This window comes from Echinops telfairi, unplaced genomic scaffold, assembly GCF_000313985.2.
Source record: "Echinops telfairi isolate 266 unplaced genomic scaffold, ASM31398v2 ScPeMD7_7468;HRSCAF=8506_0, whole genome shotgun sequence".
Classification (NCBI taxonomy): domain Eukaryota; kingdom Metazoa; phylum Chordata; class Mammalia; order Afrosoricida; family Tenrecidae; genus Echinops; species Echinops telfairi.
In genome coordinates, this window is record NW_022111369.1 from 46,966,663 (window position 1) to 46,983,111 (window position 16,449).

At 41.3% G+C, this 16,449-nt stretch overlaps 1 protein-coding gene across 1 annotated transcript in view; it reads right to left on the reverse strand.

Annotated features, from left to right (window-relative positions):
* Positions 1–1,817: 1,817 nt before the first annotated feature.
* The window catches only part of LOC123521010 (alpha-fetoprotein-like), a 16,071-nt gene continuing 1,439 nt past the window's right edge, over positions 1,818–16,449 (reverse strand). Inside the window, exons 3-12 of the mRNA XM_045284370.1 lie at positions 16,205–16,302; positions 15,533–15,662; positions 12,812–13,026; positions 10,720–10,852; positions 9,997–10,094; positions 8,436–8,574; positions 6,103–6,326; positions 4,389–4,521; positions 2,287–2,341; positions 1,818–1,934 (exon numbers count right to left, since the gene is read on the reverse strand). Of these exons, the coding sequence (XP_045140305.1) occupies positions 2,297–2,341; positions 4,389–4,521; positions 6,103–6,326; positions 8,436–8,574; positions 9,997–10,094; positions 10,720–10,852; positions 12,812–13,026; positions 15,533–15,662; positions 16,205–16,302 (1,215 nt within the window). The 3' untranslated portion in view covers positions 1,818–1,934; positions 2,287–2,296. The remainder of the gene's footprint in view (positions 1,935–2,286; positions 2,342–4,388; positions 4,522–6,102; positions 6,327–8,435; positions 8,575–9,996; positions 10,095–10,719; positions 10,853–12,811; positions 13,027–15,532; positions 15,663–16,204; positions 16,303–16,449) is intronic.

Here is a 16,449-nt window from a genome sequence, read left to right on the forward strand (position 1 = left end):
CTGCTTTATTATTATTATTATTATTATTATTATTTGCTTTGTAATTTTTCCTTTCTAATCTAAAACTCACAGCCCTCGAGTCAGCTCTGACTCACAGTGACCCTAGGTGGAGTTTCCAGGACTGCAGATCTTTCCTGGGGCAGACAGCTGATGCCACCAACTTTGTGGTGAGCAGCCCGATGCACAGTGCCACCACCATTCCTTCTTTTCTCATCTAGCTCTCTTTGACTTCCTTTCCTTCACGGATTCATCTCCAATAAGACAGTGCATAGGAATGGTGAGATGAGGCACCTTCGTGTTGTTTCTTGTTTTAAGGGAATTGCTTTAAGTGGTTCGCTATTAAATCGATCTTTCGTCTTGTTGTCTTGGGTGCTGTCATGTCCTTCCTTTGTCCTCAGCGCAACCCTGTGCGGCAAGCTGACCCAACCCAGAGAGTTCTCTAGACTGTCACCTGCTGGGCCCTTCCTGTCGTAGAGCCCCTGGGAAGGTTCAAACCACCAATCTTTTGGTTTTCAGACAAATGCTTGACCATTGCACCTCCAGGGATCTTTCAAGTATGTATAACCCTGGCTGTAGATTTCCGTACATGCTCCTGATCAAGTTTAGGTCGTTCCCTTTCTGTGGCTCCTTTCCTAAGAACATTTATCTGGAATAAATGTTGGATTTTCTCAAAGTTCTTTACGCATCTATTGAGCTACTCATATCGCTTTGGGGATGCTTTTTTTTATATATATAAAATTATAGTGAATGGTTTCCAAATTGTAAATCAACCCTGCATTCCTGAAATAAACCCCACAATGTAGTAGCCATTGGTTGAATTCAATTCACTGAGCATTGGTACTAAAAAGTTTTCTTTTTAAAGTGTTCAGGAAAGGAGTACTGATATAAAAATGAGGATACAACTCAGAAGAGTATCATCCAGGAAGACATCGTCCAGCCGATGGCCACCTTAAGGAAAGGCTTGCGGTGTGATGGTGGGAGCTTCACACATATCTGAAGGGATGGTGAGCCAAGCAGGAAAGACCACAGGCGCATAGCCCTGAGCAGAAATCAATTCCATAAAGAACAGCATGGAGGTTAGTGTTTCTGAGCCCAGAACCCCCGTGGAAAAGCAGCAGGAGAAAAGATAGGGCCATTGTACAGAGTTGGGTGTTTCACTGAGTAGATGGAAAAGCTGTACTAGAGTGCTTTGAGTTAAAAACTAACATGATGTACTTCAGTGTAAAGAATCGTTTGGACTACTGTGTTGAGTCTGAAATAGGTGGAGAGGATAAAAATGTAAGAAAACCAATTAAGACTGGTGATAGACATCTCAGTGAGGTATGATTATGACTTGTCCCAGAGTAATTAAAAACTATGCAGTCTGGATACAGGTTGGGGGCTTTGATAATGGATTGCGTGTCGGCGTGAAATGGAAGAGAGGAATCAGGTGTGACTCCCTGTCTTCTGCTTGGAACAAACAGCCTCATGTATGGAACACAGAGGGAGTCACAAACTTGGAGCAGGGAGTTCCATTTCGAATATGCTAACTTTAAGTTGCTAATGCACTGTCAGCACAGAGATGTTAGGGAGGAAGTAGTTATTTAATAAACAACATGCCCTGGCAGCCCGAAAAAGTGCTTGACTTGGGATAAGTTGTATAGTTCATAGAGAGATCCAGCCTTTAGTATTGCAAGCCCACTCTTGGATAGCTTTTGTTTAAAAACAAAAATAACTCAATGATATTTAGCACAATCTTCTTCAGCCAGCATTCAACAGAATTACTTTTTAAATTATGCACATAAGTCTTAGTGAATAAAAAACAGGGCAAAAGGAAATATGTGTAGACACTTTATTTTTAGAATGGGTAAGTATGACATAAAAATCTTCATCATTTTGTGAAGATTAACGGAAAACGTTCACACCCAACCATCAGATGTCATTTTGTCTTCTCCCTGTAATATAAACAAATATATATTAAATACAAATTAAATTAGTAGATGTCATTAGTAGCTGATTCTATTCTTTTATATCAGAGAAATGTTAGACACATAAGGGAACCTCCTTATGGCATTCTCTGAAACCTCCGACATAATCCGAAAGATATTGGAGATAGTTGAATCTTTAGGTTAACATTGTGGGCATGATTTTGTTCCAATATTTTTTAAAATAAACTTTTTTCTTAGATTGAAAAAGTTCAATCTAATTTTTAAGAAAAGCATTGAGTAGAAGCTTTTAGTAGGAACTCTCTATGGATTGGTATTTGGGGAGAATCAACATCTTTTCCAGCATATGTGAATTTCTTACCTGGAGTAACTTAAGCTCCCAAAGCAGCACGAGTTTTGGCGATCAGTTTGGGGCCCTAAAAAGTAAGGACAAATAAGAATGCTCAGACGAAGAAATGGAAGATAGTGTCAGTCAAGGCAGGAATGGATTCACAAGTCCGTAGAGAAGGTTAGTTAAAAATAAAGGTATACTTTGACTGACTCTCCACAAGAAATCAAGTGCTAAACATGTACCCCAAAGTTAATGAGAGAAGGTAAGCTGTGGACGAAGAAACGTTTGATTAATGGAAACAGAACCAGCAGAGTGGAAACGATGTGAATGCTGACTCATGGTGGAAAATGTAACCTAGGTCCTAAACAATACATAGAGAAAGTGTTAAGGGGGACCTAATTTGCTATATAAACGTTCACCCCCCAAAAACCAGTAGAATATAAAATATTTTTAAAGAGGCAGGCATCTCTGATGCCAGCCAGCCAGGCCAGTGGATGCCAAAAAGAAAAAGTTCATGCATATTAACAGCAAATTTTTGTGCTTCTTATACCAATTTCCAAGGAGCCATGGTGATGTAGCGGGTTACAAGTTAGGCTGATAACCACAAGGTCAACCGTTAGAAACTACCAGCCACTCCAAAGAAGAAAGATGAGGTTTACTGTTCCAGTGAAAGTTGACAGCCTCAGTGACCCATTGGGGCAGTGCTACTCTCTCTATAGACTCACTGTGAGTCAGATTCAGTGTGATGCAAGGAGATTGTTTTATACCAAGGCCCAAATTCTTTCCAACCCTAACTCCACCTTTTCCCTCCCTCCAAAAATCCACAAGTCATTAGACAATGAAGGGTTTGCAGAGCAAGGACTGCCACCATGTTACATGCTTTCTACATCTAAACAAAACCCAACTCAATAGCACTTAACAACAGCAACCATCTCAATCAATGTCTCCTCAAGTCAGAGCATAGTCCTCAGTTGGCATGAGATTTATTGGACATGGTTCGCATCAACTCCGTTTGATCAGTTTTGCTCTGTTGCCCTTGTTTTTTTGTGTCTCACCACCCCCCCCACCTCCAAGCCCACACACACACCAGCACATTTAATGACATCACTCATGGAGAAAACTCTACTTTTTGAAATGTTTTCTCTCTTTGGAGTTTATGTATATTAAAGCACACAAAGTTGCACACTTTGAGACAGGTAAAATGGCCAAAAAACTGAATTACGAATAACTTTTTAAAATATAGTAATGTTATCATCAAGTATACCTAGTAATACCAACCAAAGCTTTACAAAATGCAGCCAACTACAAATCTAGCAGAGAATACTAAAAAATTATGGTGTGGTAATGCTTAATTACTAACTGATTTACAAAAGTATCATACAAAATGCATTCAAAACCTTTGAAAGGGCAATGAATGTACAAATGTGCTTTACACAATTGATGTATGTATGGACTGTGATAAGTGTTGTACGAACTCCCGATAAAATGATTAAAAAAGAAAAGAAAGCAGAAAATATTAAAAATGGAGAACTTTTAAAAAAAACCTTCGAAAATATTTCTAGAAGTATTTTCCTAGTAATCATATTTGAAAGAAGTCCTGGTGGCAGAAGGAAAGCGTACTCGGTTGCAAACCTAGAGACTGGTGGTTCAGATCCAGTCACTCCTAGGGAGAAAATAGCTGTCAACCTGTTCCCAGGAAGATCACAGCCTAAGACCGGAAGGGACCGTTCTACCCTGCCAGTTGGATCACTATGCGTCAGACTCCACAGCACACAATAGCAATCCTGTTTGTAGAACCATTTCGCTGCTAAATCCTTTGACTCCTCTTAACTCACTTATACCATAAGCTGTACAAATTCTTACCAATTAATTGTGGATTTGCTTTGCAATACTCCAAAATAGAAAAACTATTTTTGAAAAACATTATATATCTTTTGAAATTCCTAATATTCAGCGAGAAAAATTGGTGATTAATTTTTAGATCTCACCACATTATTCTGTTTATCTCTAAAAGCAATTTGAGCCCCTCTGGTGTTATTTTAGAGTGGTAGGGTTACGGAATAACTTTGTCACCACACAGAACAGGCAGTTTCATAGCAGGTCCCGTGCGTGTGTCAAGTTGGGGCACACACCTCTTCCGCAAAGCAGACATCCTGGTCCTGGGCTTGGCAGCACGTCTCCAACAGGCCACAGAAGTCCGCAATGACCGCCTCGAGTTGTTCCTCTCTGATTTGTGGCATTTGCTTGACAAAGTTTATCAGAAACCTATGATTTAAAACACATCAAAATGTATAAGAAATCCATTAGGCAATGGATTTTGTGTGTGTATGTGTGTGAAGAATTTCTAATAAAGAACTTCCAGAGTCCTGTCAACCCATCACCCACTCCCTGACTTCAAGGCACCCCTTGCCTTCTACCTTCGACAGAAAGAATGAGGTCGGGAGCCTGCACAGCACTAGTCCACTAGCCTGGGCTGTGTGCAGGACAAATAAAGATCATTTCATAGTGTCTATAAATCTATACGTACTGAAAGTCTGTTTCTTACTTGCCAAGAGAATCTTTTTCTAGCGTCCCTTCTGAAGTCTGTAGTGTTTCCTAGGCCCCTGACCACTCCACAGAGTGGTCACACTCTGATTTGAATGCTGATAATCCTGATTGCTCCACTATTCAATCAATAATTTTCCATGTTGGGACTAATTCGAGCAGAGGAACAAGAAAGGCTTGCAGAGGGCATGGTATGCTTAAAACATGTCTCTTGTTTGAAATAAAAATGGAAGTTCAGTTTTCCAAAATGAGGGAAGGCCATGCAGCGCACTCCAGCATCAAAGTGCAGAGACGTTTGTAGAAGGTGAGCCCCACGGACTTCATCATGGCCGTTACTATACTTCTCCCTCAGAGAGGTACAACATACTTCACCTTGCACAATGTGGTCGAGCCACATTGTAGTTATTCTCGTCAAAGCATAAATAGTACAAAATAAAAGTTCACCAGTACCTTTCCAGGGCTTGGAATCAAAGTACTCAGACTTGATGCAAAAATATCTAGTATTTCTCAAATAGACGGCCCACATTCCCTCAACTCTGCAAGGCATCACAATAACAACAGCTGAAATTAATTTCTACACAGGAAATGATCTTCTCTGATGAATGTTTGCAGACCTCCTTCCCATCCAAGCTGTCAGGACCCTGAGCCAAACTACAGGCAGACCCTAGAGACACTTAATGCTGACTCTGCTCCAGGCCACTGCAGTAAGGTGAGTATCTCAATCTTCCAATCAAAGATTTGTGGTTTCCAGGACCTATAAAATGATGTTTACCAAAAAAAATGAGGAGCTGATACCAAGGCTCAAGTGGAAAGCAAATGTTTTGAGAATGATGAGGGCAGCAAATGTACAAATGTGCTTGACACAATGGATGTATAAATGGATTGTGATAAGAGTTATATGAGCCCCCAATAAAATGATTTTTAACTAACAATAAATAAGACCACAGAAAAGTGATGTTTACACTAGCACTAGTTATGTGCACACTTAGTGAATGTGCAAGACCATTATGAAAAGTGAGGACTACTGTCAGAATGACCGAACTGGCACACAGGGACATGATGGGAGCACATGCTATCGGTAAAGTGGTGCCAATAGATTTGCTCCACATAAGGTTGCTACTAGTCTTCAATTTGTAAAAACAAAATAAAACAAAACAAATCCTCTCAATCTTTGTGAAAAATAATAAAACAAAGCTCAACAACAAGAGGTGTGTGTGCATCTGTGATAATGGTAGAGTAGGGAGTCTACATCGCTACTGCTATTTAGTCTGGTTGGCCTCTCTGTGCTAGAAAACCACTTACTCTTGCTTCCTCATTTGCAGTGCTACACCCTGAGCTTGGCACAGATCCTTCTGGAAGTGGAACTTGGCAGCAGAGAACTCTGGAGGGACATAGGTTTCATCCACCAGCAAGTTGCTAAAGCAAGGTCTCCTGTTGGCATATGAAGATGCGCAGCACTGGCCAACGCCAGGGTTTACAGGACTTGTTTCATGCCTGATACATAATTGTCCAATAATCAGGTCAGCCTAGTTCGGAGGAGAAAGAAAAAAGGGAGGAGATTGGATGTTAGCCACAAAGTAGATCCGTGTTGCCAGAACACTACTGTAAAGTTTCCTAAAGTCCAGACATACATAGTTAACATGCCAGGAAAGTGTCCCGTCTTTGGGTAAGATCGTGTGATGTCACATTTTAGATTCTAATGTTCACCTCTTCTTTGTGCTACACCTCAGTATTGACTGACAGATGTCCCATTGATGTCATTTAACTGCCATTTGTGTTTCATTAGATGCATGCTTTCAGTTATATATATCTCCAATGGAATTGAAAAATATAGAAGAGTCTGCTTTGAAACGAGAAAGCCAATAGCTGGTTTCCTTTCCACATAACTCTACAAATACTCCTAATTATCTAATATGAATGGAAGAGAAATGGAGCCAAAGCCAATATGTGCCTTTCCGCAGCCAAGGCTTTTCCAATGGAGGCTCCTCTTATCTTCCACACTTGAGGAAGCTTGCTTTAGCGCCTAGTAATAATTTGGAAATCCTGGGTGTGTAAAGGAGCCCTGGTGGCATGACAAGTTAGGTTTAGGGCTGCTACCTACAAGGTTGATGGTTCAAATCCATCAGCAGCTTTGAGGGAGGAAGATGAAGCTGTCTGCTCCCATCAAGATACACAGTCTTGGAAACTCTGCATAGGCTCACTGTGAGTCAGAATCGACTCAGTGGCAGTGGTTTCTGAATTATATAAATGGTTAACATGTTCATTGCTTTAAAAAAAAAAGGTTGGAGGTTTGAGTCTCCTCAAAAATGCTTCCGAAGAAAAATCTGGCTTTTGAAAAATAAGCCACTAAAAGCTCTATGGAGCACAACCCTAACCATCCCGAGGTCACCGCGAGTCACAATCAGCTGAATGTCATCTGCTTCATTAATAATTGTAATAACACAAATGCCGTATATACATTACACACTGGGCTGCTAACTACAAGGTCAGCAGTTCAAACTCACCAGAAATTCCTCAGCAGAAAGATTTGCAGCTTCAGAAACCCACAGGGGGCAGTTCTACTGCGTCCCATCGGGTTGTTGTGAGTCGGACTAGAACTATAGTGAGTTTGGCTTTAGTCTGATATGTACCTTGCTCTTACTAAATGCCTCATGTGCATTGTGACACAGCCATCCGGTCAGTCCCAAATTTCAAATGGAAAGGCTCAAGCTTAGTGAAGTAAATCACTTGCATTGTGTAACATGACTAGGAAGTATTAAAATGAAATGGAAATGTACCGGAGACCTACAGCACCTAACTCCTCAGCTATTGCCCCATCCAGATTCCTCCAGATCCTCCAGTGCATAGAATTCAATAAACAGCAAAGATGATGTTTAGTTACAGGAAACTCTCCTTTCACTCCTACCTTGGATGGAAATTCCCAAGACATAACCAGGAAAAATCCCGTCATCGTAAAGGACAAAAGCAAATACACAGATACACAATTTTGTCCACAATTCTGACTTAAAGGGGAAAAGTAATTCTATAAATTATTCATATAATCACATATAGGACACTGGTGAATTAGCAATTATGATTCTGTCATAGCTAATTGGAATGTCAAATTTATCTAGCATATAGGACTTAGAAAGAGAAATATACAAAATGGATGACTGACAAAAAGATCCAATTGTCAATAATAATACAATAAACACAAGGTCATATGTCCTATATAAATTAAGCCACAAAAGGCAAAAATACAAATCCAGCTGAAAATAAGACAGCTGCTTTTAGTCTATCAAAGGCGAAGTTCTTGGTTTGTTTCTACGAACAGTAAACTATTTAGGGGACCACAAAAAGAAAATCCTGAGCCGAGTAATGTCTTTGGCCATCCCCTCTTTCCCGCTGAATCACTTGCTCAGATATTGCTGACTACACTGCCTGGTGTCTAGACACCACCCTAAGAGGGCAGAAAGCCTGGCCACATGCCATCATGCAGAGCCGAGTTCTCACGCTCCCTTCACCTGAATGATATGGAACAAGTCCAGCAAGGCCACCTCCACAATGGTGTTTACCATTTCCCCTAAATGGGAATAAAAAGGTGAACCAGAGCCAAACTGGGTCGAAATGAGATGGAACTAAAGACGTGTACTCACTGCGTTTTCACCACAGGCCAGCTGTTTGTCCTCGCCGAGCTGGCAGCAAGAAGCCCCAGTGGCTGCCATTGTCCTGGTGATGGCTATCAGCTCCGGTGTGGTCAACTGAGGGGCTTTCTTGGTGTAAGCAACGAGAAGCCTGAAAGAAGCAGTGCCCACCGATTTGGTGCATCGTTCAAGAGAGTCGGACTCCTTCCCAAGGACCCTCCATCCCAGCTACTCCTGGTAGCAGAAGACCTCGTGTTGGTTCGTTTGCTTCATACAGAACCGGTGTGGGTCAACTTTGGAAATGAATTTACTCAAGCAACTGCTTCATATACTTCTGCTTTAGCCACATATCATACTGGAAAAAGAAACTCTCCTAAAAAGACCCCAACTTTAAAAGGCTTTAGCGATTTTCAGTTTTACCGTTGGGAATTTTAACTAGGAAACAAGGGATCATGCTCCTCTAAGAATTTATGCCGCAAGGACCGCGCAGACTCCCAAGGCCAATCTAGCTGCCCCTCAATGATGGAGCCGGGGAAAGCTGCCCGCTGCACAGAGATCTGACCAATCACACCCTGCTTACTGACCCCAACTGAAAGCAGGACTGGAGTTGCTATTTAAGAAGTCATGTCTTGCACTGACATGAAAAAATAATAATAATTTATAAATTATCAAGGGTTCATGGGGGAGGGAGGGTGGGGGTGGAGAAATGAGTTGCTAATACCAAGGGCTCAAGTAGAAAGAAAGTGTTTTGAAAATGCTGATAGCAACAAATATAAAAATGTGCTTGGTACAATAAATGGGTGTATGGATTGTGATGAGATGTCTGAGCCCCCAATAAAATGATATTTTTTAAAAGTCATGTCATCCCCGCACAGAAGGGTCACAAGGAAGGGACAAGCCAGCTAGGGTGCAGTATAGCACCTACAAAACGTACAACATTCATCTGGTTCTTTAATGCTTCCTCCCCCACCCCCACTATCATGATACCAGTTCTATCTTACAAATTTGGTTAGACCAGAGGATATATACTGGTACAGATAAGAGTTCTCAACACACAGAATCCAGGACAGATAAACTCCTTAGGACCAGTAATGAGAGTAGTGATACCATGAGGGTAGAGGGAAGGTGGGGAGGACAAAGGGGAACCGATCGCAATGATCGCCATACAACCTCACCCCCTCCCACCCCGGGAGATGAACAACAGAAATGTGGGTGAAGGGAGACAATGGATGGTGTAAAATGTGAAAATAAAAATAATTCATAAATTATCAAGGGTGCACAAAGGTGGGAAGGCAGGGGAGGAAGGGGAAAAAAGAGGAGCTGATACCAAGGGCTCAAGTAGAAAGAAAATGCTTTGGAAATGATGATGGCAACAAATGTACAAATGTGCTTGCTACAATTGGTGTATTGATTGTTATAAGAGCTGTAATAGCCCCCAATAAAATGATTTATCAAAAAAAAAAAAGATGAGTTGCTAACTTAGATTTCTATTTCCTTCAAATATAAAAGATTATATTTCTTTTAAGTTTCTATTCATTTTAAATCACTAAAAATAAAGTTTATAAAAACATACGCATTTTGAAAATAATATTCTCCTAATTTCTGGAAGAGACCACAGCTTCGCTTTGCCAATGCCCGGCTCTCCTGGATGTATTTCTCTAATTCTTCTTCCTGGAAATGCAAGCAATAGATATATTTCACGCCCTTACGGTACAACTTTGTATCCAAACACTAACCAATAATATTTTATTCTATTATGAAACCAATCTTGGAGATCCTTTTTATATGACAGAAAGTAAGGTAGGTGTTTTGATAAGCAAGTAGCCTTTTAGGAGATGGAGTTTAAAACTTTGTAGACCATAAAAAAATTATTTGATGATAGAATTCACTCTTTGGGTAAAACGTTACAGTTCTTTGGAGAACTGTTGAAACACTGACATTATCTTTTTTTGTGTACCAAAGAACTCTTGGTTAACTTACTTATTTTTAAGGCTACTAATTATTCTCAGTAGGGAAGTGATTGGGGGGCTACTCCCTGGAGAAGGACTTGGTGGAGGGTCAGCGGACAAGAGGAAGCGCCTCCAGGAGATGGATTGACCCAGGACGGACAGATTCCACCCTGCTGCGCCTGGGACCCCTAGGAGCTGGAACCAACTCAACAGCAGCAGACATTATTAGTAATTAGTCAATAGGTTTAGCCAGCTAATTACTAAATACTCTCAAACAAGCACAGTTTTTCTAATGGTGATTTCAACCCAGGGTTTCAGATTCTTCTTAAAATTCTGGAACCACTTACGCCTTTATCCTGGCATTCAAGACGGTTTTCAGCCTGGGAGCACTTCTCCAATAATTCCTGGTATCCTTTGGCTACTCTCAGAATCACTGGGACCGCAAGCTCGGGATGGCGTCTTGAATATTCATGAGTGAAACTAAAATGTGGGGAGGAAATGTGATAAGTTACTGGAGCTAAGAGACCAAATGAAATATAAGACCCATTGCTTCTCTAATGACTCCTGCATAATACAGCGTGTCAATGTTGACATTTAAACAACTAAACCTAGAAATCAACTATGATTTGGCCTATAATATTGACAACACTATAAACACAAACTACAACCCATCAGATTGTTCTATGAAATGGTATTTTATTCTCTCGTGTACCTCTCTCTGATTTTGGTTTTTCTATTGTGGGTTTCACATCCTAATTTATGGGGTATATTATTTTTCAGTACATTCCCCTGCTAATACTGCTTTAAGGAGTCAGAGATGTGCACAATAACATTACCACCCTCTAAAGCACACATTAAAAATTGGCATTAGGTATTCATGAAGGTTGCACAGCATAATTGATCAACTGGTTTTATAGAATTATACACAAACTAAACCCACTCCCATGGAGTCCGTTCCAACTCATAGGGACCCTACAGGACAGGGGAGACGGCTCCACACGTTTTCCAAAGAAGAACTCTTTGTGGAAGAAGGCAGCCACACCTTTCTTCCACAACAAGGAGGCCCAAAACCAAAGTCATGGCCATCGAGTCCGTGCTGACTCATAGTGACCCCCCACTGGGTTTCTGGGACTCCTTAACAATTTAAGAAACTAGAAAGCCCAATTTTTGTCCCACAGAGTTCAGGGGGGGTTTCAAACTGCTGACCATGAGAATTGGAGGCCATAACTAAGACACTACCAGGGAACAGATAAACAAGAAATCAGTCATCTCACTGCATCTAATTGTAGTGACAAATCTGTAAACAAAACATAAAGAAGCAGGGCAGAGGGAAGAGTGACACACAAGGTGGCAAGGTCACTCACGTAGAACATGTGGTCAAGAAAAGCCTGTCTGAGCACCTGACAACTGAACAGAGACCTGGATGATGGAAACCAGGCAAATCACGGGGAAGACCATTCTCAACCGAGAAAAGTGCTACTGCAAAAGCCTCTCCACTGGAAATACGACTTCCATTAGGCAAACACTGAGCTGTCGATGTGGTATAACTGTGCAAACTTAAAGATAATTCCTGAATTTACTAATTGTATTCCCAGGCTTTAAAAACTTGTTAGTACAGTCTTTAGTCTGCCTCCAAAAATTTGCCAATATGTGATGTTTATATGTAGACTTTGTTATTGTTTCCATAATTTTATTCAGCAGCATGAACAATTGGCCAGTGTCTAATTCTAAGGTAACAGTAGAGCACCCTAAGGGGATAGTAAAAAGAAAATTGAGCCATCATTCTCAACACTGCGTTAGAATCCTAGACTCAAATGCAGGGAGATCATTCTGTATAATAGTGCCCATGAAAATATACTGTACGGGAAAGGGAAATATGCTTGAATGCATGCTTCCCTTCCAGTCAAATAAAATGAGAGCAGGGCTTATTAACCATGTTCTGACAAACTACTGTACTTCAAATGCCTCTAAACATGCTTTGGCTGTCTTTCAAAAATAAAAGATACACTCAATACATGGCAAATAAGCTTTTACAATGAAAGCCCTCTTGCTTTGGAACTGCTTCTTGAATATTTTCCTTTTACAAAAAATTTAGAACCTGCTTCGAAGTAGAATAGTTGTCTTCGTATGAGAAACTCTAACAGGCATGGCAATGATTCTGATTCCAGGGGAGTTGATATAAAATAAAACACAATTTCCTGAGCAGGTCATTTAATGATTGAAATGGTGAAAGTCTTCCCAGAGCAAGCTGGATGGAACCCAATCCTTATCGCCTGAATGGTCTGCTTTCATACACTTTGGCTGAGAAGATTCCAACTCCACCCTCTTACTCGGAGCTCAACATCCAGCACCATTCCAACAACTCCCCATCAACACCATACAGCCCCCAGGCACCAGGCGCTCTTCCTTAATGTGAGCCTCCATTTAGAGGGCGGTTACCTTGCCAGGAAGATATCTTTTTCCTTTAAAGCAAACTGCTTGAAATCTCTGTCTCCTAAAAACCTGCTGAGATTTGGAGATAGGCCCTCGGGTTGGTCATCGTTTTCTGCCCGAATGATGCAGTATGCTAGTTCAAGTGGGGGCAATTTGCAGCATTCTGCTATTTTGTTGGACAGATTCTCTTGTTGAGAGCAGATGTAGGACATCATTGCTTGCTGTAAGAGAGGTGAAACAAGGCAGTGTTCAGTTTTGAAATCTCTTATTTAATAAGGAAACTTGAGCAGGAAAGCAGTTAAAGGAGGATAATTATACAGCTCTTGGTTGAATTATATGGTATGTGGATGATGTGCTAATAAAATTGATTACAAAAAGAGCTGAGGGAGATAGTTAAGGAGGGGTGGTGGAAGGAAAGAAGGAAATGAGAAGAATAAGAAGGGAAGAGGAAAGGAGGAGAGAGTAGAACGGTGTGCCTTCCCATTTTGCATATCTTCACTCTTTTCCAAATCACACCTCACATTCAGTTCTTCTCTCAGTTCTCAACTAAACCCCACAACTTTATTTTCACAGGAAACACTGAAAACAGAAGAGAAATGCTCCTCAAATCAAAACACATCCTGATCTCTGTGTATTATTCTATTCGGATTCAAACTTGCTGCCACGGAGAAGAACTGCTCCACGGCCTTTCCAACGTCTTAAATGTCCAGGGAACAGACAGCCTCTCCTGTCTCCCTCCCAGCCAGCTGGTGTGTTCAAATTACTAACCTTGTGGTTAGCAACCCAAAGCTGAATGCACTACACCACCCGAACTTACTACTAGAAGATATAAGCAGCAGGCTGCAGTGACTCACTCTAGCCTCCAGAGGGTAGTATGCAGAAAATGAAATGGCAGAGTGCCTACTGTTTTGTGAAGAGATTGTTTAAATATTCCTGTTATGGGATTGAAAATTCTGCACATTCTAACCAGGGACAAGTAGAACCCATTATTTAATCATTAACATACAGCTTAAATACCATACTGAAATTAATTAATGTTTCCGTTTTAAGGAAAAAAGGGGACTATGGGCTCCAAAAATTGAAAAATAAGGGGGTGAAAAACATTTTTTGCACGTCAGGAGCACTGGTGGCCAATTTGGGAACTCCACAGGGATAGCTCTATCCTGTCCTATAGGGTTGCTGTGAGTAGGAATCCACCAGATGGCAGTGAGTTTGTTTATGTGAGTCAGTAAAATTGTCAGCTTAAAAAAAAAAAGAAAAGAAAATCGACCTGAAGGAAACACAAACTGTTTCTTCTTGATGCTTCTGATGAGCATGGAGATATCTATGTCCGGGAGGAAAAGTCACAACAATAATAAGGGAAGTCATGAAGTCTGTTTCTAAGGTGGCCTCCTTTCAGTCCACCTTCCCCAAGCCTATGTGCCTGTGTCGGGGCTTATAGTTATAGCCTGTGTCCCCCTGACGCTTCCCCCGTGTTGACTTCCAAGACTGTCCCAGCCAAATGGCAACGGAAGGGCGCTGACACAAGCACTGCCTCTTCACATGCCCAGCCTTCTGGAAACAACTACCAGCCTTGGTCTCCAAACCTATTGCAACAACTGAGCGCAACGGTTGTAAGTCTCCTGTGAAACAGCAAATGTCCTTGGAACAGGACAGAGGTCCCTCTTGTACAACGTCCAGTAAGTCTAGGACTCATCCACAATACATCCAGGCCATAATGATTAAGTCGCTAAGGTGCATGACCTGCTCTATCAATCTATCGTTCTGCTTAGGTTGTTTCTTAGTTGTCTTTGTGTGTGTAGAGGGGATTCAGACTCACGGTGGCGCTCTCGTGCACAGGGCGGAACTGCTCCAGTGAATTGTCAGGCCAGGACTATTTTTTGAGGCATTGGTGGATAAGTTCGAACCACCAAACACTTGGCTAGTAGTCAAGCAGTTAACCATGGGTGCTTCCCGGGGACTTTCCTTCCTCCTAACCCCACTTTCATTTTGCCTTCTCAGTAGGTTCTTTACACCTTTCTTTGCATGCCTCACTGTTTACCTTGCAGAACCGTTTCTGGTGTTACACATGTCTTATTTGTTCACTTAGCGGCTGTAAAAGAGTGGCATCCAGGTCCACGGCATTGGGTTAGCAGCCTCTTAAGATCGCAGTAAACAAAGGACAGTGCCCAACCCCAGCTTCCATCCTGTGATGCGCTAAGTGGCCTTGAGTTGGAGCTGATGGACAGCAACCAAGTGACCGGAGGGGGAGGCCACAGGTCTTAGGTGTTTTATCAGACTTCCATTCCAAGACCTCCACTGCTATCTTCATAACAAGCATTTCCAACAGTGGCTAGCACACACAGAAATACTCGATATATGTTTCAAGTAAACAAATTAGTTATATTAAAAACAAATAGATCCTACACACACACCCCTCTCCTCCTCGCAGATCTTCTGCCTAGTCTTCTATTGTTAGAAGGAAGAAATGGCTGGAGCCCTGACCTTCCAAAAAGAGGTCTTCTCGGAAGGGAAAGGATGCTTTCAGCTGTACTCTTTAACAAAAGATGTTTTAAGCTGTGCTCTTAGGAAGTCGGTTACTAACTAGCTAGTTACTCTCCTTGCACACACACCCTGTGATCAACTAATCAGGCAGCCTTCACCCCTTGAGATAAGAGAAATAGAAAAGTTGCCAAGGAGATTCCAGGGAGCGGAAGCAGATCATAATTAGGAAGCAAGACTCCTCACCCCATCCTGCAGACACTCCAGTACATTTCCTCTGCAGCATTCCTTATGTATGTGGACCCCGTCCAGGACCAGCTTCTGAATTTCCGTAAAATTTGCTTTGGGAAACTTTTGAGTCAGTTTGGAAACAGTTCTGGGGGAAGCAGGGGGAAAAAAGTAATAAGGCCTGGGATCAGAAACTAATCTTGTTTTTCTCTCAAAGTGAGAGGACAACTCTAAAGGGTTAGTATCGCTGCAAGCAGTTCTGATTGTGCAGCTAGCTAAGCATTGGGCTGCTACCTGAAAGATCAGAGGTTTGAACCCACTAGCCACTGCAAGTAAGACAGATGAGGTTGTCTGCTTCTGTAACGATTTACAACTTCAGAAGCAGTTCTACTCTGTTAACGAGCACCCTGAGTCTAAATCGACTCAACATACTGAGTTTTGTTTGAGTTTAACTGCAGCTCAAAGGTGTGGATGTGTGTGTGTGTGTGTGTGAGAGAGAGAGAGAGAGAGAGAGAGAGAGCATTGATCATATCATGTGTGAATGGCACATTCATCCTGCAACATCCTGAGTGCTTAATAAATGTTAGCCACATGTATGTATCTTGTGCATTCCTGAATCTCTTATATTATTTTTCTCAGGCAATTTTCTGAACAGGAAGCACCATACATAGAAAAAGAATGAAAACGTACATGGCTTGGAAGGTCCGAGGTTCAAAATTTCTCATTACTGCACAAACATGCTGGTTTAACAAGTTGTTTTCCCTTAATTCTTTTGTAATTGACGCTGCCTGGATATAGAAGAAAGAAAGGTTTTAATAATTAAAAGACCAAAGGTACACATACAAAACAAAGTTGGATAGAACATTATTTTATGATAAATTATAAATCTAATATATATTTTTAGTTTTTATTCAAGTAGGCTAGGCTGATTTATT